The sequence below is a fragment of the Oncorhynchus nerka genome, linkage group LG24 (assembly GCF_034236695.1).
Source record: "Oncorhynchus nerka isolate Pitt River linkage group LG24, Oner_Uvic_2.0, whole genome shotgun sequence".
Taxonomy (NCBI): domain Eukaryota; kingdom Metazoa; phylum Chordata; class Actinopteri; order Salmoniformes; family Salmonidae; genus Oncorhynchus; species Oncorhynchus nerka.
The window spans coordinates 27,424,087-27,448,376 of NC_088419.1; the positions used below are offsets into that span (position 1 = coordinate 27,424,087).

Below are 24,290 nucleotides of genomic sequence, written 5' to 3' on the forward strand. Positions count from 1 at the left end.
AAGAGAAAGCCTTGAATGAGTAGGTGAGTCAAAACATTTTACTGGTACGCCCCTCCTCTCCCAGTGGTTCTATTTCTTCTAAAACATTTGTATCCAGGAAGGTCAATTAGCAATCATATAAAATGTTACTACGAAGCCAGGTTTCTTTAAGGCATAAAAAAAACATCTAGATTCGACCCAGTAAGCAATGATCTAATCTCGTCATACTTTGGGACCTAACTTCTTATATTCAGATGTCCTCCAAATATGCCTTTTGATCTTACTCAGGGATCTCAGACCACTTTAGCATGATTGACCGACAGGAAAATTAAAGCTTCCTCTGTTTTTATATAACAAGGCCTGCAAGACTCTTCGATGTTCTCCCCTCTTGGACATTCAAAATGTGTTAGTCATACAACAATACACTAGGTTTTTTTCTGTCACTTAGGAGACGAGAAAGTTATATACATTTTCTCCAGACATTTATCAAATCATGTAGTATTCTTATGTTTTGTCATTACCTGCTATCTGCTATCTGCTCTCTCTCTGATTGATAGTTTTGCAATCTGTTTTGGTTGAGAGCTGGACATCCCTTTCTTGGCTAGGAGGCTGATCCAGGGGAAGTTTCACTGTGTTTTTTCCCTCCATCCTGCACCCTCTTCTTATCAGGTGTCACTATTCCAGACTCTGATGTTGAGCCCAGTGATCTTGGTACTCTAGTCCATTTTCTTGATTGCTGATTGGATGTAGGAAAGAAGTGAAAATTGATTATCCTCTTCTCCACTTCCTAATGAGTTGCACCATCTTTGATTCCCCTTGTTGTCCTCCACTCTGCCTTTGTTGATTGAGTTTGGTGTTCCTTTTTTGGTATTTGTTTCCTTTTTTGCTCCTTTTCTCATTCTCTGCTACTTCCTCATCCTGTTTTCTTTGAATCATCCTTCAGTAATTGCACTTTAATTGATTATGGCTGCCAAGTCACAGGTTAGTAAGGTTAGGTTAGTAGATATGGGTCAAGAAGGAGGACATCTCATGCACTAAGAACAGTTTCTCTCTTGGCAAAATAGTATAGACATGGTTATGCAATGTAATTGTAATGAATACTCAGGGAGAAAAAGGTGTAGATTCACGCGCGGAGCGCGGCAGGTGTTTATTTCACCTTCACAGAAGGCAGGAATCGTAGTCACAGGCAGGCAATGGTCATACACAGGAAGGCAAACAGGCAGGTGAATCAAAACTAGGACTGAAGGCTAACTGGTTCTCACAAACAAGCTAGGAAAAGACTTAGTAGAGTCAAAACAAACAATACCTCACAATAGCACAAACACGTATGAACTGAACTAAATAAGGAGCAGATGAGATCAGGTGAGTGACTAACAAAGGTGAAATCAATGAACAAAAATGAAAGAGTTCAAGAACACACAAAAAACGGGCTATGTTCAAAAACACAACGAAACTGGACATAAGGTTGACTAATACAATAAATACAGAACCTTACAGTAATACAAGGTAAGTACTGCATAACAATGTTTCTCAATCTTTGTTTTGGATTGTGAAGCTTTTTATGTAAGTGTGACTGTTTCTGATTTATCCCCTACTTATCCACTTTTAATTATTTCCAGCAATAATAGCAGAACTGCCAAGTCTGTAATCCCTATTCAATGATGACAATAGCAGTTTTCTCAATGCATAATAATTAAGTTCACACAACATGACATTTAGGTGCTGTTGAACACATTCGTAATTACTGTACACAGCTGGCTTTCCCTATAGGTGCTGGTGACAAGGTAACAAGACTCCATTCAGCCTGTTGAAGCTTTCCTCAGATGACCCTCCTCTCCTCATTCATTGATGACCTCCCATGGCTGCAATAGCGTTGAAGATAAAGGATTGTCATGGAAAGTGCACAAACAACAGCAATCATCTCTCCAACAGACCAATCAATTGATTGTGAAGCGCATTGGTCCACAGAGATCTGTTGGGGACGTGGAGCTGATGGTGGACCACAGAAGAGAGCAGAAACAGCAGAGAAAGCATGCCCATATCCATGTTTACAGGGCCGCAGTGGAGAGGGTCAAAAACTTCAAGTTCCCTGGCAGTATTTCTGTTATATTTCTGAAATATGTATTTAAATTACTTCTGAGTGATTTGTAATTTGTATTACACTAGGCTGAACTACACTCCAATGTATTTTGTAACAAGATTCTTTTGAGAGCTGTAATTTGTATTTTCAAAATACATAAAACTTCTGAATTGTGAATTACAAGTGAAATAATCTGTCTGTTAACAATTGTTGGAAGAATGACTTGTGTCATGCCTTAACCGACTTGCCACAACTCTAGTTTGTTAACAAGACATTTGTGGAGTGGTTGAAAAACCAGTTTTAATGACTCCAACCTAAGTGTATATAAACTTCCGACTCCAACTGTATATACTCATAATAATTTTTTATGGATTATGTGTGTATTGTTGTTGTACTATTGCTAGGTATTACTGCACTGTTGGAACTAGAAGCACTAGCATTTTGCTGCAGCTGCGATAACATCTGCAAATCTGTGCATAGGTTCAAAACACTTTGATTTGATTTGGAAGGTGTTTGTTTCTGCTGCTGTGCTGGAGATGTTTGAACACTGCCTGCCTGTCTACAAGTGGGATAAGCCACTTCAGCAGTGGCTCCCAGTCACATCTAATAAGAGAGCTAATAAGTGGAAACTGCCTGACAAGACAGAGATGGCTTGCTTGAGGCAGATGGAGAGAGAGGAAGCTAAAGTAGGAACCACACATCACCTCCTCACACTAACACCACATGGGGTGGATGGCATAGAGCAACTCCCCTGGCAAGCCTCTGGTCTCTGTGATGACAGCCTTTCACAATTCAATCCAATTAATAATGTCCTCGAAAGGCCGACCTGGAATTTACAGATGAGATACCAACAAATAAACAAATGGGATGGTTTGTACACTAATTACATGATATGTGTGCTAATCAGAGGGCATACTATACGTAGGTTAAGAGAACTACAACTTGTGTTTTGTGTTGTGTTGTACAATCATGTTTAATAATAACACAGAGCCCTAGGCTCACATTATCTGTATAGTGGAATGGTTCTTTCGAGTATACGGCTGTATTCAAATAGTATTTTGAGGCAAAGGAATGTTCCTAATGCTATTGGTTACCTGGAAGTTTTTGACGGGCAGGACACTACATCAGTGCTACCTACTTCCTTTTACCAAAGAATGCACAAGAGCAACCTTTGCAGAATCCTTTTTGACAAATGTCAACAAAACTCTACCTAAAGAGTGGCAGCAGGTAGCCTGGCAGTTACCAGTGCTGGACCAGTAACCAAAAAGTTGCTGGTTCAAATCCCTGTGCTGGCTAGATGGATTTTTTCCCTGATGGCCCTTGAGCAAGGCACTTAATCCTAATTGCTCCTGTAAATCGCTCTGGATAAGAACATCTGCTAAATGGGACATTCTCTGAAACATTTGGTGAAAATGATTAACTGCCACTAACGTACTGTGAGTTTGTTCAATAAATATGGATTAATAGATCATGCTTCGTATTTCAGTTTAGTTACATCTCAGAAACAATCCAAATGCACCCTGTGTGTTTCTGCCACTTTGTCATTCAAAGGAAATTAATTCTCAACTATGTTTTTTTACTTTTACTGTTGAAAAGCGATATCCCAAGTATAAATACAGTAAAGTACACACACTAAAGGGTAAAAAAAAAAAAGTTTTACGCAAAATAGTTTTTTAGACACAACTGCAAACTTCAAGGAGTAGGGCATTCAATGAGTTGGTTTGATGGGAAGTGCTTGAGATACTCTTTGAAGAGGTAGAGTTTCAGATGTTTTCAGAAGATGGGCAGGGACTCTGCTGACACAGCTTCCAGGGTAAGCTGGTTCCACCATTCAGGTGCCAGGACAGAGAAGAACTTGGACTAGGCTGAGAGGGAACTGCCCTTCCTTAGGGGTGGGAGGGCCAAGAGACCAGAGGTGGCAGAATGGAGTATTCAGGTTGAGGTGTAGGGTTTGAGCATAGCCTGAAGGTAGGGAGGGCAGCTCCTCTTGCTGCTCTGTAGGCAAGTACCATGGTCTTGTAGTGGATGCGAGCTTCGTCTGGAAGCCAGTGGATTGTGCGGAGGATTGGGGTGACATGGGAGAACTTGGGAAGGTTGAACACTATATGGGTTACAGCATTCTGTATAAGTTGCAGGGGTTTGATGGCAAAAGCGGGGAGCCCAGCCAACAGTGAGTAGCAGTAGTCCAGACAGGAGATGACAAGTGCCTGGATTAGGGCCCGCGACACTTCCTGTGTGAGGTAGGGTTGTACTCTATAGATGTTGTAGAGCATGAACCTGCACCGCTTGATGTTTACAGAGGACGGCAGGGTGTTGTCCAGGGTCACGCCAAGGTTCTCTGCACTCTGGTTCTTTACTTCAATGGGTCTTTTTAAAATATCATTGCTATGTAGATGCATCAAATGAAGTCATGCATAGTTTTTATAATTATTTCATCAATATTAATGTGTTGAATTATAATGTCCTCAATGGCAACTGATGTCAATTTAACCGACAAGCTTTGATTAGATTATTCTGGTCATGTAACGTTCAAACGGGAATGACATGCCTCCATAGCTACTATTGTTATGAAAATTTGAATATCTGGATTGAATATCTGGCTTGTTCTAACTATTTAAAAAGTCAGTTACGTTAGCAAAAAGTATGCTGTTCTCATGTAGGATAAATGATTTTAATTTGATGTTACTTATGTTTAGTGTTTTTCATCAGTTATGAATAGGGCCAGGAGTAATTCCAGACCATGTTGTCTGGCCATGAAGCTGACAGCAAAGTTGATGTTCACCAGTGGTATACCAAATCAGACTTTGGTTCTTTCAGAGAAATCAACAAACTTCAGGCCTGTTTTTGACACATATGCTGAAAGTGTTTTGGATCCATCATTCAAGTACATGGTTTCACAGGTTCTGCCTTTGAGGATATGTCTTTGTTTGTGGCTACTTAATGCACCCTTGTCTTCTCATGCATGTGGCAAATGAATGCTTGAAATGGTCTGTTTTATCAAATGTTGAGAGTAAGAACACTTGAGACCAAATAATGCACATATTGCGTTACCTTTACATTAATGACCATATGTTACATCAAACACCTAGTTGTGGCACAATAATGATTAAAAAGTAGACTGCATACATATTTTTCCTTATATTTTATTTTATCTCTATGCACACTCACGCACACCGTCACTCCAACACACACACACACACACGCACGCACGTACACGTACACACACACACACACAAACACACACACACACACACACACACACACACACACACACACACACACACACACACACACACACACACACACACACACACACACACACACACACACACACACACACACACACACACACACACACACACACAAGCTGCTGCTACTCTGTTTATCTTATACCCTGTTGCCTAGTCACCTTACCCCTATACATATCTAGCTCTATCACTCCAGTATCCCTGAACATTGTAAATATGGTACTGGAACTGACTGACCTTGTATATAGTATGCTTACTTACTTTCTTGTTTTTATTTCTTGTGTTTTTTTGTTCTACCTTATGTTATTTTTAGTATTACTTATTATTATTTAGTTGTCGATTACTGCATTGTTGGGTTTAGAGCTTGCAAGAAAGGCATTTCACAGTACTTGTGCATGTGACATTAAAACTTGAAACTTGAACAAGGAAGTCAAATTCAGTGTATTTCCAACCCAGTAGTATTTCATATGATAGATGCACAATGGTGTGCTGGTTCATAAATCATGTCATAAGCTAAAAGCTAATCATACTCTGCCAGCAAGCCATCCATTGTGTCTCTCACTTTATACCAAAGATGTATACTGTTTGCATATCCTCGTCTAGCAGGTGTAACCAGTGTTGTACATATTGTTGATGAATAAACAACTCACAGCACAATTAACACAATTCAGCAGTAAACTTTCCAGGAGTCTTTATTCGTTGAATACTCCTGAGAGCCTGAAAAAAGTCTAAATCGGCGATTAAAACCACATCAAATTATGTTGATGTATGTCAATTTTGTGTATAGAGCACACTTCTGGCAAAACAGAATTCTGTTTTTCCTCCCAGATTTTTTCAGTTTTCTGCAATGTTGCAAACTAGCATATGGAAAAACTCTCTGAAAAATGGGTCCTTCCTGGTCTGAAAACAGTGACAAACATACTGTAACACTTAGCACCAACTGTTCATGCCATCCGGAATCCTTGGGACGTCCCGACTCTGACATTACCCCACTGAAGTTGACATTTAAAATGGTTAAGGTAAGGATTAAGGTTAGGGTTAGGTAAGGGTTAAGGTTAAAGTTAAAGTTAGGGTAAGGGTAAGGGTAAGGCTAAGGCTAAGGGTAAGGGTAAAGGTAAGGGTAGGGTTTAGTGTAGGGACGACCTGGATATGCACTAATCTAGCACCAACGGTATGTGGGGGGAGGGTTCTTGAAATATAACATCCAATCAAAACGTTTTTGCAATACAAAATTCTCCCGACCTCCAAGGGAGGCGTGACAACGACGTGATTTTGGAGGTATGACAACGCGAGACTTCAGGTTTCTATATATTTCCCTCTACTTCTATCAGTGCAGACATACAGTATATTCATGTATCAGGACATCGACCTCTTATGGCTATAAGCCCACTGTGTTTGCACTGGGAATCACCCTATTCAGAAAACGACGAAGGAAATGAAAACAAGATGAACCACTGCGATTTCAAACCAAATCAAGCCTGGTTGATGGAGATAAAGCCCCCTTTAAAAAGAGTGTTTTATTTATAACAGATCCATTATCTCTGCTGTGTCTCTCTTATCTGACTGCATGCACTTTCTGAAATGATGAAGGACAGGTTGCTCACCTTATCATTGGCATGATCCTGAATAAATAAGACTAATGCATGTTGGGGAGGAATGTGAAATATGCATACAGACAAACATCTATGGACACCACAGACCCAACAGGCTAAATCTTGTGAGTAGAATTTATTAATTGCATCACATTTATATTATATGTAATAATGTAATAGCAACACAAAGTATATATTTGCATGTCAAATATCAATATTCCATAAATAATATGTAATTCATAAGCAGAACACATTTGAATGAACGCATACATATCATAACATTACAATTGTTCACAGACAATTTCACCTGGCACATTTAACATGACATACTTTCACATTTGTTGTGATGGTATTGCATGCTGTGGATATATTATCACACAGACAAACAGCAGGAGCCTTGGAGGATCCCGTTCCAGTTCAACAAACATAGTAAATCCACAGAAATTAGGAGGTGGGCGTAGTATCACATTGCGTTGATAGCGACGAGGTCTTTTATATATTATTTTATAAGATGAAGTATTTCAAACACAAATTCATTTTTCATTGTACATTGTACATAGTGTTTCAAGGTATCGCAAAAGATTAAGGAGTCGAGAACTATGGTAGAATAACACAGATATATTTCCATGGCACTGAAAAGGGGACAGACGATAGAAAATAGCTGTAGACTCAGCCATTTACTTTTCTCTGTTGTTACGGACACAGATCTCTTTTCCAGTGAGGGACCTGTTGACTTATCACTTGAGATCAGTGTATCAGGAAATGTCACTAAGGCTGCATTTAGGCAGCCCAATTCTAATCTTTTTCCACATCAGTTCAGCTCTTTTGCCAATAATTGAGCAAAAGACTCAAATTGGGCTGCCTATGTAAATGCAGCCTATTGAACAGATTGATTTGGTTTCAAAAATGTCCGATTTTCTGTTTAAGAGGAAGAGATAGGATTTGATTGAGGACGTTAATGTGTAAAGTGTTAGTTGGTTTAATCCAGTAATCATGATCTCCTGAGTGATAAGTGTAATTAAAGATATTCTCTGGTACTTTGTATACTTCTTAGCCAGTAGTTCCAAAAGTAGCACTCAGGGTCGCCCGCATATTGCATACTCCGTCACAAGTGTACAGATATGTGCACCACGTCATTGCTCTCTATCTCTTACTCTACTGTGTGTGCGCGTTGCTAACTGTCACTCAAATGGCAAAGGGCTGAAACTCATTGACTGAACTCAAATGGCTACGGAGCTTGCCCACGTGGGGGTAAATGGAGGGAAATGGAGCCTACAGTTTACAGAAAACAGCCGCTTTCAAATGAGGGATTTCGTGGCTTATTGAGGTCAGACAGTAATTCTGCTCATAGATTATGTATGAATGAACTACACATTGACACATCCAGCCCAAAGGTTTAAAAATACTTACTAGTTTCCAAAGTATAGAAGCATGTCTTTAAATGTAATTGACTGTAATTGAGCATGATTAATCATGTTCAGAAAGCACACTAATCCTTAGAGCTTATTCCTTTACATGTTCAATGAAGCTATGCTGTGCATGAAATGGTCAAAGTTAGCAAAATAACAACACAATATTATACAATCTACAGCACTGTTGCAGCATTTGCAGTTCAACGTACTGGGACACGTTTTACTTAACAAAACAGCAAACATTGGTGTCACATTGAGCATCTGAAGATAAACATTCAAACATAGCACAGGCAATGGCATTATCAAAGTGAATATATTTCTCAAGAACAAATGTGTATGGTGTTTATCATCTAGCTGCCCTGAAATAGTGGCATGCAGGTTCCCATCAACACTTGGTAAATGTTGGTTTCATTTCCAGCATACATTTCCTGTGGTCCCCTCTGTATGCTTTGGCACTTCTATCCACTTTCAGGCAGATGTTTGAGGGAAATAATTACTTAAAGGGACATTATGATTTTTGTTGAAATTACCCTTAACTCCCGTGCCCCCTTGGGAGCCATTATAATGTTGTTTTTAAGTGCATGGACAGATTTCCTGTCGTAAAAGCAATTGCCTGCTCTTTAGGTTTGGAGTTTGGGTAGTATGTGTCACAGACAGCATACAGTATATCTATACAAACTCTGTGAAATGATACATGCATCAGATTTACCAAAAAACATGAAAAGTGGAACATTGTGGATACCAGTGTTTACGACAGATTTGTTGACAAACATGTTCAGTTCAATACTTTCAGTTCATATGTGACCATCTCATCTGCACCAATATGTAGCATTGTGGGAAATGTATAGATAAGGCAGCTTCAAGCCAAGCATTTTCTGTTGAGCACACATGCATGTCCTTTTCAGAATAGTCCACCTTGTAAAGTTTTGCACATGATCTTTTTTGGTGCCACTCCTACCCCTCCTAAACCCTACAGAGAGACCTCCTGCCTGTTGCCATGTCCGTTGATGACTGTAGGGGTGGTCTTCTTGATGGAGGTCATTCTTATGGCTGAGGTGCTCTGCAGGTAGCTGGTGTTGCGCTCGTGGTGGGGCTTCTTCTTGCAGTGCAGGGAGCTGTTGAAGTGCCTGCGGAAGCTCTCGCTCAGCAGGTAGAGGGCAAACGGGTTGACACAGGAGCTGGAGAAACTTAACACCCGGGCCAGCAGGGTGATGATGAGGTGGGTCAGGGAGGAGTCGATCTGACGGTAGTTGAAGGAGCGGTACATGTACAAGACGTGGTTGGGGAACCAACAGAGAGCGAAGAGGCCCACGAAAACCAGAACAATTTTGGCAAGCCGTTTTCTCGTCTCCATCTTGGAAAAGAAAAAAAAGACATGCAGTGTTTGAAAATACATCGTATATAACATAAAGCCATGTCAATCTTCCAGAAGGATTACAGAATACAAAATACTGAAGGCCTCCCTCCAGAACGACTAGAGAATACAAAATACTGAAGGCCTCCCTCCAGAACGACTAGAGAATACAAAATACAGAAGGCCTCCCTCCAGAACGACTAGAGAATACAAAATACAGAAGGCCTCCCTCCAGAACGACTAGAGAATACAAAATGCAGAAGGCTTCCCTCTAGAAGGATTACAGAATACAGTGTGTCCAAATAAATGATAAATAATAAAATGTGTCCAAATCACTCTCTTCTGTATTTTGAATAATAGTGCACAGGCTACAGGCTACAAGTAGTATGGCTATTGTCCTTTAGTATCAATACAGTATGTACCAGACACCAATCAAGTATGAACAAACAAGAGCCACCAGTACTTTAAGTGCCCTGCAGTCAGCACTCTTCAGAAGGGTCAAAGATGTCTATACTGTCATAACCTTTTATCGTATGAGCAGAAATGTCAAACAAGAAGGTCCAGTCCAATCAACATGTCATCCCATAGAGTGTCTGACAAACAGCACAGATAACAGCTATTGAGTACTGCTGTCATCCTATTTGAACCATCAGTGAAGTGAACAGGAGATTGAGCTCTGAAATGCAAGTCTGGGTTGGTTTTATATCCTGGGTAATTGTCCTGATTTAGCTCGCCATTCAATGGCAGCCAGCTGTCAAGACGTGATGACTGTAGCCAAGGCCATAGTTCTAAATACGGGAGGCTTAACTAATATTGTCTTGATTATGCTGTCACTGTGTTTTGTGTGTTAGCCTACTTTTGTGTAGAAAACATGCCAAATGAATTCTTCCAGAGTGATTGTTGCATATCATAACAGCACAATAACACCCCTGGCATAGGGAGATGGTTGGACTGTATGTTTACATTCATACATATCACGTCTGAAATCATATTCACTAGCAGTGTCTGCCTGGACAATGTCATTGTTCATATTCAATTGTAAATCTGCAAACACCATTGTAGGGACCATACTCTATTCCAAAGTGATTTAAAATGAATACAGATTAGATGATAATCGGAAAGCCTATTTTCTACGGCCTTTATTGAAAATGTACCGTAGAGCAGTTCATCATTTCCAGCACTACCCCAACATCAACATATGTGAAAATACGCGTTTCTTTGTTTTGTAGTAAAAAGTTTTGAGAAAGGTAACTGTTTCCAATGACGTCATCAACCAATTAGTAGACAATTAGTAGGCAATGCATACTCACAATTGGTCAAAATCACACGATTCACACCAATGACGTCATTGGAAAGATTTATTTTCCTGCATCTTTCTTCTACAAAACATAGAAACGCACAATTTTCACATATGTTGATGTTGGGGTGGTGCTGGAGATGATGAATAGGAAGTTGAAAAATTGTGAAGTTTCCCTTTAAAACCACTGTTACTATAGCTTTTCATAAAGCCATGAATAGAAACTGTCTTTCCGAAGTGCATGTCTGTTAGACATGATAGATAGGGATTCAACCAATAATGTCTCAAACAATTACCAGAATCATGTGTTTAGGGTCTGCAAATCTCTCTCTCTCTCTCTCTCTCTCTCTCTCTCTCTCTCTCTCTCTCTCTCTCCCGTCTTTCATCAGGCTAATGCAACTTGTCATATAATTAGTGTTAAATACCTTTAAATGCCTATCAGTAGAGACAGATGCTATCAGAGTTTTCCTCTAAATGAGACTTGAGCCTCTGCAGCCCAATCCCCCTGGCCCTGTCTAATAGGAGATGTACACAACCACAGCGTCAATAGTCTGTGTTGTTCTTCTATTTTAATTGTTCGCCCAAATGATTAAGTCTTTTAATTTGATTTGAAATACAAATGCACAGAAACAAATCTGGAGACAATAACTTTGATTAGTGGGGATATAGTGCCGGCGATTACTTTGAGGCAGAGACAGTAAAAGCTAATGTGCATTTGAAGGTTCTATGATTTGGTCATCCTCCAGGCTTCTCGGATTTTCATGTGTCACACAGATTTATACCAGATTCACTGGGTATCTACTGTAGAGGATAGCTGGGTCTCGGGTCTCTTATTGCCTCACAGCTGGGAATAAGACGACACATGGAGGCCTTCCAGCACCACTCATCAATAATGTTTACTATGCATTGCTCATTATTGATAACAGCCTCACATTGGCCAGTGTCAACAAGCACCTACTTGAATATATTATGACTTGGATTCAGGTCAGGTCTGAGTCAGGTTCTCATTGATTGGAAGCTGGGTATGGGTTTTGGTATAGGACCATATATGTTTATTCATGCTCTTGGTTGGGTACTGATCTGGATTTGTCTGATGATTAGCTAGAAGTTCTTAACCTTTTATGAAATATTAAAGCAAAGCAGCGTTCGATTTAATGTTATTTGGTCAATGGACGCTCAAATTAATGTACCTGACCAGATCATTGCTTACAATTGACTTCCTCCTTCCCCTGATCTATAATGTATTACCTCTGTAGACAGTAAAGCTCAGGCATCCATGCAACGATCAGTGATACATCTTTACATGGTCCTCCACTTGCCCTTTACAACATTTAAAATATTTACTTGGTGTATTTGACTACAAATGGAAATGTCTGCATTAAAACCCGGAGCCTCTTCACATTAAAACCTGTAACTGGGGTTCCGGGGTTGTGTCAAATAAAACAAATCCTGTGTAGCGAGAAAACGTGCGATACTGTTCAGTTTCGTTGAATTCAAATGTGCACTCGAGCTTAATATGCACTATAACATGCAATAATGTTTTGGTCTTTTTCAAGAAACCTGGTTACTGGATTTCATGTAACAAGCCCCAAGGTTCATGTGACCTACATACAGTGCCTTCGGAAAGTATTCAGACCCATTTGCCTACCCTGCCATAAAGGCCTGATCGGTGGAGTGCTGCAGAGATGGTTGTCCTTATGGAAGGTTTTCACATCTTCTCAGAAGAACTCTGGAGTGACCATCAGGTTCTTGGTCACGTCCCTGACCAAGGCCTTTCTCCCCTCAGTTTGGCCAGACAGCCAGCTCTAGGAAGAGTCTTGGTGGTTCCAAACTTCTTCCATTTAAGAATGATGGAGGCCACTGCGTTCTTGGGGACCTTCAATGCTGCAGAAATTCTTTGGTACCCTTCCCCAGATCTGTGCCTCGACACAATCCTGTCTCAGAGCTCACGGACAATTCCTTCGACCTCGTGGCTTGGTTTTTGCATTGACATGCACTGTCAACTGTGTGACCTTATATAGACAGGTGTGTGCCTTTCCAAATTGTGTCCAATTAATTGAATTTAGCACAGGTAGACTAGACTCAAGTTGTAGAATCATCTTCTTTTTTTTTTAAATCTTTTTTTTCACCTTTATTTAACCAGGTAGGCAAGTTGAGAACAAGTTCTCATTTACAATTGCGACCTGGCCAAGATAAAGCAAAGCAGTTCGACAGATACAACGACACAGAGTTACACATGGAGTAAAACATACATACAGTCAATAATACAGTATAAACAAGTCTATATACAATGTGAGCAAATGAGGTGAGAAGGGAGGTAAAGGCAAAAAAGGCCATGGTGGCAAAGTAAATGCAATATAGCAAGTAAAACACTGGAATGGTAGTTTTGCAATGGAAGAATGTGCAAGTAGAAATAAAAATAATGGGGTGCAAAGGAGCTAAATTAATTAATTAATTAAATACAGTTGGGAAAGAGGTAGTTGTTTGGGCTAAATTATAGGTGGGCTATGTACAGGTGCAGTAATCTGTGAGCTGCTCTGACAGTTGGTGCTTAAAGCTAGTGAGGGAGATAAGTGTTTCCAGTTTCAGAGATTTTTGTAGTTCGTTCCAGTCATTGGCAGCAGAGAACTGGAAGGAGAGGCGGCCAAAGAAAGAATTGGTTTTGGGGGTGACTAGAGAGATATACCTGCTGGAGCGTGTGCTAGAGGTGGGAGATGCTATGGTGACCAGCGAGCTGAGATAAGGGGGGACTTTACCTAGCAGGGTCTTGTAGATGACACGGAGCCAGTGGGTTTGGCGACGAGTATGAAGCGAGGGCCAGCCAACGAGAGCGTACAGGTCGCAATGGTGGGTAGTATATGGGGCTTTGGTGACAAAACGGATTGCACTGTGATAGACTGCATCCAATTTGTTGAGTAGGGTATTGGAGGCTATTTTGTAAATGACATCGCCAAAGTCGAGGATTGGTAGGATGGTCAGTTTTACAAGGGTATGTTTGGCAGCATGAGTGAAGGATGCTTTGTTGCGAAATAGGAAGCCAATTCTAGATTTAACTTTGGATTGGAGATGTTTGATATGGGTCTGGAAAGAGAGTTTACAGTCTAACCAGACACCTAAGTATTTGTAGTTGTCCACGTATTCTAAGTCAGAGCCGTCCAGAGTAGTGATGTTGGACAGGCGGGTAGGTGCAGGTAGCGATCGGTTGAAGAGCATGCATTTAGTTTTACTTGTATTTAAGAGCAATTGGAGGCCACGGAAGGAGAGTTGTATGGCATTGAAGCTTGCCTGGAGGGTTGTTAACACAGTGTCCAAAGAAGGGCCGGAAGTATACAGAATGGTGTCGTCTGCGTAGAGGTGGATCAGAGACTCACCAGCAGCAAGAGCGACCTCATTGATGTATACAGAGAAGAGAGTCAGTCCAAGAATTGAACCCTGTGGCACCCCCATAGAGACTGCCAGAGGTCCGGACAGCAGACCCTCCGATTTGGCACACTGAACTCTATCAGAGAAGTAGTTGGTGAACCAGGCGAGGCAATCATTTGAGAAACCAAGGCTGTCGAGTCTGCCGATGAGGATGTGGTGATTGACAGAGTCGAAAGCCTTGGCCAGATCAATGAATACGGCTGCACAGTAATGTTTCTTATCGATGGCGGTTAAGATATAGTTTAGGACCTTGAGCGTGGCTGAGGTGCACCCATGACCAGCTCTGAAACCAGATTGCATAGCAGAGAAGGTATGGTGAGATTCGAAATGGTCGGTAATCTGTTTGTTGACTTGGCTTTCGAAGACCTTAGAAAGGCATGGTAGGATAGATATAGGTCTGTAGCAGTTTGGGTCAAGAGTGTCCCCCCCCCTTTGAAGAGGGGGATGACCGCAGCTGCTTTCCAATCTTTGGGAATCTCAGACGACACGAAAGAGAGGTTGAACAGGCTAGTAATAGGGGTGGCAACAATTTCGGCAGATAATTTTAGAAAGAAAGGGTCCAGATTTTCTAGCCCGGCTGATTTGTAGGGGTCCAGATTTTGCAGCTCTTTCAGAACATCAGCTGAATGGATTTGGGAGAAGAAGAAATGGGGAAGGCTTGGGCGAGTTGCTGTTGGGGTTGCAGTGCTGTTGACCGGGGTAGGAGTAGCCAGGTGGAAAGCATGGCCAGCCGTAGAAAAATGCTTATTGAAATTCTCAATTATGGTGGATTTATCAGTGGTGACAGTGTTTCCTATCTTCAGTGCAGTGGGCAGCTGGGAGGAGGTGTTCTTATTCTCCATGGACTTTACAGTGTCCCAGAACTTTTTTGAGTTAGTGTTGCAGGAAGCAAATTTCTGCTTGAAAAAGCTAGCCTTGGCTTTTCTAACTGCCTGTGTATAATGGTTTCTAGCTTCCCTGAACAGCTGCATATCACGGGGGCTGTTCGAGGCTAATGCAGAACGCCATAGGATGTTTTTGTGTTGGTTAAGGGCAGTCAGGTCTGGGGAGAACCAAGGGCTATATCTGTTCCTAGTTCTACATTTCTTGAATGGGGCATGTTTATTTAAGATGGTTAGGAAGGCATTTTTTTTTAAATATCCAGGCATCCTCTACTGATGGGATGAGATCAATATCCTTCCAGGATACCCCGGCCAGGTCAATTAGAAAGGCCTGCTCGCTGAAGTGTTTCAGGGAGCGTTTTACAGTGATGAGTGGAGGTCGTTTGACCGCTGACCCATTACGGATGCAGACAATGAGGCAGTGATCGCTGAGATCTTGGTTGAAGACAGCAGAGGTGTATTTAGAGGGGAAGTTGGTTAGGATGATATCTATGAGGGTACCCGTGTTTAAGGCTTTGGGGAGGTACCTGGTAGGTTCATTGATAATTTGTGTGAGATTGAGGGCATCAAGTTTAGATTGTAGGATGGCTGGGGTGTTAAGCATGTTCCAGTTTAGGTCGCCTAGCAGCACGAGCTCTGAAGATAGATGGGGGGCAATCAGTTCACATATGGTGTCCAGAGCACAGCTGGGGGCAGAGGGTGGTCTATAGCAGGCGGCAACGGTGAGAGACTTGTTTTTAGAGAGGTGGATTTTTAAAAGTAGAAGTTCAAATTGTTTGGGTACAGACCTGGATAGTAGGACAGAACTCTGCAGGCTATCTTTGCAGTAGATTGCAACACCGCCCCCTTTGGCAGTTCTATCTTGTCTGAAAATGTTGTAGTTTGGAATTAAAATTTCTGAATTTTTGGTGGTCTTCCTAAACCAGGATTCAGACACAGCTAGAACATCCGGGTTGGCAGAGTGTGCTAAAGCAGTGAATATAACAAACTTAGGGAGGAGGCTTCTAATGTTAACATGCATGAAACCAAGGCTATTACGGTTACAGAAGTCGTCAAAAGAGAGCGCCTGGGGAATAGGAGTGGAGCTAGGCACTGCAGGGCCTGGATTCACCTCTACATCGCCAGAGGAACATAGGAGGAGTAGAATAAGGGTGCGGCTAAAAGCAATAAGAATTGGTCGTCTAGAACGTCTGGAACAGAGAGTAAAAGGAGGTTTCTGGGGGCGATAAAATAGCATCAAGGTATAATGTACAGACAAAGGTATGGTAGGATGTGAATACTGTGGAGGTAAACCTAGGTATTGAGTGATGAAGAGAGAGATATTGTCTCTAGAAACATCATTGAAACCAGGAGATGTCATTGCATGTGTGGGTGGTGGAACTAATAGGTTGGATAAGGTATAGTGAGCAGGACTAGAGGCTCTACAGTGAAATAAGCCAATAAACACTAACCAGAACAGCAATGGACAAGACATATTGACATTAAGGAGAGGCATGCTTAGTCGAGTGATCAAAAGGGTCCAGTGAGTGGAGAGGTTGGTTGGGGGTCACGGCGATTTAGACAGCTAGCCAGGCCATCGGTAGCAAGCTAGCATAGGATGGAGGTCTGTTGTTAGCCACCTCTTGCGTTCCGTCAGTAGATTAGTGGGGTTCCGTGTGGTAGAGGGGATTAATCCAAATCACACAACAACAACAAAAATAAAAACAATAGATATAGTTATAGAGGCCCAAGAAGAAAACATTATAATAATAAAAATAAATAAATTGTCCGATTGTCTATTCAGATAGCAGCCGGTAAGACAGCTAACGGTTAGCAGGCCGCAGATGGGCGTTCAGGTAATGTCGCGACGGAGGAGCCAGCCGGATCTTCTTCGGGTAGATGAAGAGTTGAAGGCCCGGTGGGGCTCCGCGTAGGCACTAAAACGGTTCCGGATAGGTGACTGCAGCCCAGGAGTGATTGATGGAACTCAGGAGTGATTGACGGAGCTGGCTAGCTCCGGAATAATTTATGTTTGCTCCGGAATCGACGAAAGCCGATAGTCACACGGATAGCAGCTAGCTAGCTGTGAGATCCGGGTATGAATGTCCAGAGAGCAGTTGAAATCCAGGGACATGGAGAGAAAAATTGGTCCGGTATGTTCCGTTCCGAGCCGCGCTGCTCCGTACAAAACTGGCGATAGATTTTCGAGCTAAAGGATAGCTGATGACCACAATCTGTGGTTAGCTGAATACTAACGATTTGCCAGTAAAGGAGCTAACTAGCTTCTGAACTAGCTTCTGATTAGCTTCTGGATTAGCTTCTGGGCTAGCTTCTGGCTAGCTCCTGGCTAGCTTCTGGCTAGTTTCTGGCTAGCTTCTTGGAATTTCTGGCTAGCTTCTTGGAGGATTACAGATTTGAGGTAAATAATACTTTTTTATAAATATAAATTGGTGAGGCGGGTTGCAGGAGAGTGTTTTGAAGATGAGTTGATGGAAAATAAAAATAAAAGGTATGTGAAAAAAGTTGTAAATATATATATATACAGGACACGACAAGATGAGGACAAAAGACGTCTGAACTGCTATGCCATCTTGGGTCATCTCAGGGATGATCAATGGAAACAGGATGCACCTGAGCTCAATTTCGAGTCTCATAGCAAAGGGTCAAAAAAATAAGGTATTTTTGTTTTTTTATTTTTAATACATTTGCAAAAATTTCTAAAACCTGTTGTCACTGTTATTATGGTCCATTGTGTTTAGATTGATGAGGGGGACAAATTACTTCATCAATCTTAGAATAAGCCTGTAACGTAATCAAATGTGGAAATAGTCAAGGGGTCTGAATCCTGTCCGAATGCGATGTATGCTCCCTACACCCGTATTACCAAACAACAGATGTGTTGTACCCTAAAAGCATGGAATGAGATATTCCACATTTCCAATTCAAATGGATTCATCAAGTTACCTAATGTTCTTAATATGCCATTGCTGATAACCATAACTGTAACAGTCAAACCTCATTTGTGGCTTGTTTGATATACAGGCAGTAACAGGATGTTGTTTCCTACCTGTCTCTTAGTGTGCTCACTGATCTCTCCAGGCATGTCGTGAGCACTCTTGACCAGCGTCCTGGCGATGTGGTAGTAGTACACAGAGATGATCCACAGGGGAATCAGGAAGTACACAAGGAATATGAGGACAGAGTGGATCTTGGGATGCATCTCGTTGGAGAGGGGATAGGGCACGCAGGCGGTGAAGGTCACGTTCTTGTCCTGGATGTGTACTACCTGGGAGAAGATGGCCTCGGGCACCGCCAGCAGGACGGAGATCACCCAGATGGACACGGCTTTCAGACACGTCCAGAACACAGCACTGGATGTCTGGATGTCCATAGGATTCACTATGGCTTTGTACCTGAAAACACAACAACACCAGACCAAAAAATGTAATGCTGCTTCATCTTGGTGTCAAAGGCTACAGAAAAAAACTCCAGGATCAGGACAGACATGACACTCAGAGGCAGTGATAGACAGATATGATCATTAATTATTTGATGGTTCGCTGCAACTCACACACTGATAATAGACTCACAAAACCTTTTTCAGACTCTCCAAACCTTTTCAACCTCAGTGAAGCATTATTGTAGATAAAACAAATGAACGTTAATGGAAAGCCTTTACTGACATGTTCATATTAATAATGAAATTAGATTCAAAGCAGTCTTTTCCATGCAAATGGGATTAAATGGCCAGCTGTCCTTACTGTTCTAATTTCCTTGTCTAAAATCAAATGTCAATTATGTGATTATATTTAATTAATCTAATTAACTTTAGGAGGCTTTGACAAAGACAAGGCATTTCTGAGTCCATGAGTACCGAATAGAAGCCTTCTGGAGTGTTAGAGGGGATATTTTACATACACATGAAAGATCTATGGAGTGCATGATGATTGCACTAGCTAACGAATGAATGCCCTGACCGTAACACACCCAAAATAATGATATCCTTGGATTGAGATCAAGGGTTCCAATAATTGCCCATAAATTACATTTGAAAGATTTAACTGAAACAACAATGTGTTTCTGCACTGCTGCCAAAGTGCATCTAAATATTGATATAAACCCAAATGTTTACAAGCTGATCAATAAAACAAATGTATAGGTTAGACTTTGGCCTGATCTCCCGTGTAAATCAACACTCAGTGTTATGTGTATAGAATAGCAGAAGTTCAGCTAAGTTAAACAATGGGGAGAAATATAGGAAAGGCGGGTGCAACAGAGGATGTTCGCTCTTTTGGGCATAAAGAGATTTGTTGCTCCAATGATAGAAGATTTTCCACATCCTGTGTCACTTTCTGACCTTAGTTCCTTTATTATGTCTTTGTGTAGTTTGGTCAGGGCGTGAGTTGGGGTGGGTAGTCTATGTTCTTTTTTCTATGTAGTATTTATGTGTTTGGCCTGGTATGGTTCTCAATCAGAGGCAGGTGTCGTTCGTTGTCTCTGATTGAGAATCATACTTAGGTAGCCTGTTTTCCCCATTTTAGTTGTGGGTGATTGTTTTCTGTCTCTGTGTCTTCACCAGACAGAACTGTTTCGTTTTCGTTCGTTCTCCTTGTTATTTTGTTTTTGGTGTTCTATGTTAATAAATATCAACATGGACACGTACCACGCTACATATTGGTCCGATCCTTCATACTCCTCGTCAGAGGAAGACGAGTCTCGTTACATCCTGACTGTTTTCTAACAATATTTCTGCTGTTGAAATGTCTGGTCCGGAGGAGAATCTCGATTGGCAGTTGAAGGTTTGTACACTGCCCTTGACTGTGCTGTTCCAGCAGCCTCGGCTGCCCTCTGCCCGTGTAGAAATCCCCCATAGTCATAGACCACGCTGCCTCAGGCAGCAACAGACAAGCAAAGAAAATGGACACATTGATACCGCACCAGAAAGAAACAAGGATGGGTTTATTGTCTGAATTTACATGAACAAACCACAGTAATCCCACTTTATTGTGTTTTCATGCTTGGGAGCATTGCCCAGGTGAGTGCTAACAAGATATAATTATTTAAGCCCTCACATCGAGTAAGCATACAAATGGCGTATTTTCATTGCTCTTCAGCACAAAATGACATGCTTAATTGGACTAGGGAAACCATAGAGAGAACAGCTGTAGACTGCAATCTCACCATATGCCCCCTAGTGACAGGGATGGCCAAAAGTCATGGTCATCTCCAGTGACAATTGACATAGCCAAACTTTTCCGCCAACTGATAGAGCTCTATATTACGTTCTGTGTCATAAAAAGGGTCATTAGAAAGCATTGTACCATTTTTTGGGACTGCTATAATGGCAGGCACAATGGGTATTATTTATATCAGAGAATCCCATGGACTTTAATATGATAATAAAACATTTATACTTTCATATTGATGTCTAGACCTGAGTCAGATCAGGTATTTTCATGACACTATTTAACTTTTAGCTGAGGTAGGAGCTCTTAATACCAGAAGACAGGTTATTTGTAGGGATATAGAATGGTAACTTGAGAAGGTCGCTGTCTCCAAGCATCAGTGGTCTTGGTGAGGGTATGGGGTGGTCTGCTAGGTCAAATTAAGGTCCCAAACACAGATTCAGGCATGGTTGCCCTTTTAATCATACACACTCAGACAGTAAATTATGCACTGTGCAGATTATTCTGTATGACTCCTCCTGAATGCCTGATGATAACTGAATACAACTGAACTGGGCTTGCCATCCTCATTCTTTATGGAACACAACATGAAGAGCTTCTTTTTAAAACACTATATATACACTAACAGTCAAAGGTTTTACAACACCTACTCATGCAGGGGGTTTTCTTTATTTTTACTATTTTCTACATTGACAACATCAAAACTATGAAATTACACATATGGAATCATGTAGTAACCAAAAAAAAGTATTCAACAAATCAAAATAAATAGCCACCCTTTGCCTTGATGAAATCTTTGCACACTCTTGGCATTCTCTCAACCAGCTTAACCTGGAATGCTTTTCCAACAGTCTGGAAGGAGTTCCCATATATGCTGAGCACTTGTTGGCTGCTTTTCCTTCACTCTGCGGTCCGACTCATCCCAAACCATCTCAATTTGTTTGACGTCAGGGGATTGTAGAGGCCAGGATATCTGATGCAGCACTGGTAAAATAGCCCATACACATTGTGGAGGTGTGTTGGGTCATTGTCCTGTTGAAAACAAATGATAGTCCCACTAAGCCTAAACCAGATGGGATGGCATATCACTGCAGAATGCTGTGGTAGCCATACTGGTTAAGTGTGCCTTGAATTCTAAATCAATCACAAAAAGTGTCACAAGCAAAACACCCCGACACGATAACACCTCCTCCTCCATGCTTTACGGTGGGAAATACACATGCGGAGATCATCCATTCACCCACACCGCATCTCACAAAGATACAGCGGTTGGAACCAAAAATCTCCAATTTGGACTCCAGACCACAGGACAAATGTCCACCTTTTAATGTCCATTGCTCGTGTTTCTTGGACCAAACAAGTCTCTTCTTCTTATTGTGCAATTCAACCATGAAGGCCTGATTCACACAGTCTCCTCTGAACAGTTGATGTTCAGATGTGTCTGTTACTTGAACTCTGTGAAGCATTTATTTGGACTGCAATTTCTGAGGCTGGTAACTCTAATGAACTTATCCTCTGCAGCAGAGGTAACTACGGGTCTTCCATTCAGCCTCATGAGAGCCAGTTTCATCATAGCGCTTGATGATTTTTGTGACTGCTCTTGATGTTCCATATTGACTGATCTTCATGTCTTAAAGTAATGATGGACTGTCATTTCTTTTTGCTTATTTGAGCTGTTCTTGCCATAATATGGACTTGGTATTTGACCAAACAGGGCTGTCTTCTGTATACCCCCTCTACCTTGGCACAACACAATTAGCTCAAATGCATTAAGAAGGAAAGAAATACCACATATTAACTTTTAAGAAGGCACACATGTTAATTGAAATGCATTCCAGGTGACTACCTCATGAAGCTGGTTGAGAGAATTCCAAGACTGTGCAAAGCTGTCATCAAGTCAAAGGGTGGCTATTTGAAGAATGTCAAATATAAAATAGATGTTTATTTGTTTAACACTTTTCTGGTTACTACATGATTAGATATGTGTTATTTCATAGCTTTGATGTATCACTCTTATTCTACAATGTTGAAAATAGTAAAAAATTTAAAAAAAACTTGAATCTACTCATTCAAGTTTTTATTTTTTATTTTTTACTGGTAGTGTACATTTTCTGAAATGTTTAAAGAACTTCTGAAATAGATTTTTGTGTTTTTCACTATCTAATCATAGCATGGGGTTGTTTAATGACATAGAGGTATTTGCGAGACAAATAAACATGTTTTTTTGCTAAACGCAGTATATCTGCCTCACTCTCAGAGAAATAAGTAGTACTGCTAGGTTTTACACTGTCAAATGTAACAAAAAACTACATTTTTTATAAAGAACTGTACAAATGATATATTTGTGAAATCAATATAAAAATATATAAAAAATATATAAATACAGTAATATGAGATATGTATGTAAAACATTAACATTTGACATTTTAGTAATTTAGCAGACACAGAACGACTTAGAGTTAGTGCATTCATCTTAAGATAGCTAGTTGAGACAACCACATATCACAGATACATATTCAGCATATGAACATTCCATTCCAGCTAAAGAATAGATATATAGCGTTTGTTAGAAGAAAAAAAACATTTAATACACACCTAAAATCTATGAAGTAATATTTTGCACACACAAGAAGGTACTCATAAGCAATCATTTCTGTTGAAAAAACACAACTGTGAAAAATGTGTGGATATAGTGTTTTGGAAATAAACTCAAAATACTCTTATTCTTGTGATTTGACAAATGTACAGTGCCATTTTTTTTCAAATCTCAGCATTCATGCTGCTACTTCCAGGGAAGATAAATGGCCATTATAACCGTGTCTCTCCAGAATAAAACAATATAACACAAATCAGGCTTATTGAAGTCAATACAACCAGCAGGTGTACACTATTTTATTCCTTTAAAACATTTATGAGGTCACACTTGGTTTGTCAATCAAAATATCCACAGATGTGTCCGTGACATTTACACAGCATTGAATTATGATAAAACTTGTGTTGACAATAAAAATAATCATAACAATTGATGAATCATTATGAATTACATATGTTAATTATTCTTAACATTTGCAATTAGGTATTAATAACACTAATATTGGCAATAAGAATACTTCCCATTCATCTACTATTGATCTTACCTGTCAGCGCTGAGAGCCGTGAGAGTGAACACTGAGACTCCGACTGAGGTCAGTTGAATGACCGGAATTAGTTTACAAGCCACAACACCGAAGATCCACTCCTCAAAGAAGTATCTGAATGCGTCCACTGGAACACAAGTGACCAAAAGCAAAAGATCCCCAGCTGCCAAACTCGAAATAAATATGTTGGGGACGCTCCTCATTGCACTGTTGGTGATAAAAATCTTAACCAAGGTAATGTTCCCCAACAACCCAATCGTTATGATCAGAATATACACAGTCGGTATGACACATCGTATAATAAAATCAATAGTTTCCCTTCCATCAGGTATCCAATCATCAGTAAAGTTATAAAAGACAGAATGTCCAGTAAAAGATAAGTTATCTAAAATGTCGTCCATTGCTACTCGGAGATTTGTACAATGATCACTTTGCTGAAATGGCACGGAAGATGTTGACCATCTGCCAAAGCAGGTCTGAGGCGCGGGAGCTGTCCCTCCAACAAAGTGCTGAAACGGCCGGGGTGCTAAAACGCACGACTGAAGCCACACTGACTGGCGCGCAAAAGAAGGAGGCACTTTTTCAACACGCATACAGCACCGATGACGGAAAATTACTCACACCAGTTTTGCATATGATGTGTACCATTGTCAAGGTTACTCACATACTATTTCATAGTGGTAATTTGATTGACTATAAACGGAATAAACTAATATGTTATA

General features: G+C 40.8%; 1 protein-coding gene across 1 annotated transcript; it reads right to left on the reverse strand.

The window, feature by feature from the left end:
* Positions 1-9,046: 9,046 nt before the first annotated feature.
* On the reverse strand, positions 9,047-24,216 carry nmbr (neuromedin B receptor). The gene is given in 6 exon segments (XM_065008774.1): positions 9,047-9,665; positions 18,313-18,658; positions 23,569-23,775; positions 23,999-24,096; positions 24,099-24,165; positions 24,167-24,216. Coding segments are annotated over 6 exon segments (1,152 nt in total). The 3' UTR covers positions 9,047-9,281.
* Positions 24,217-24,290: the final 74 nt, after the last annotated feature.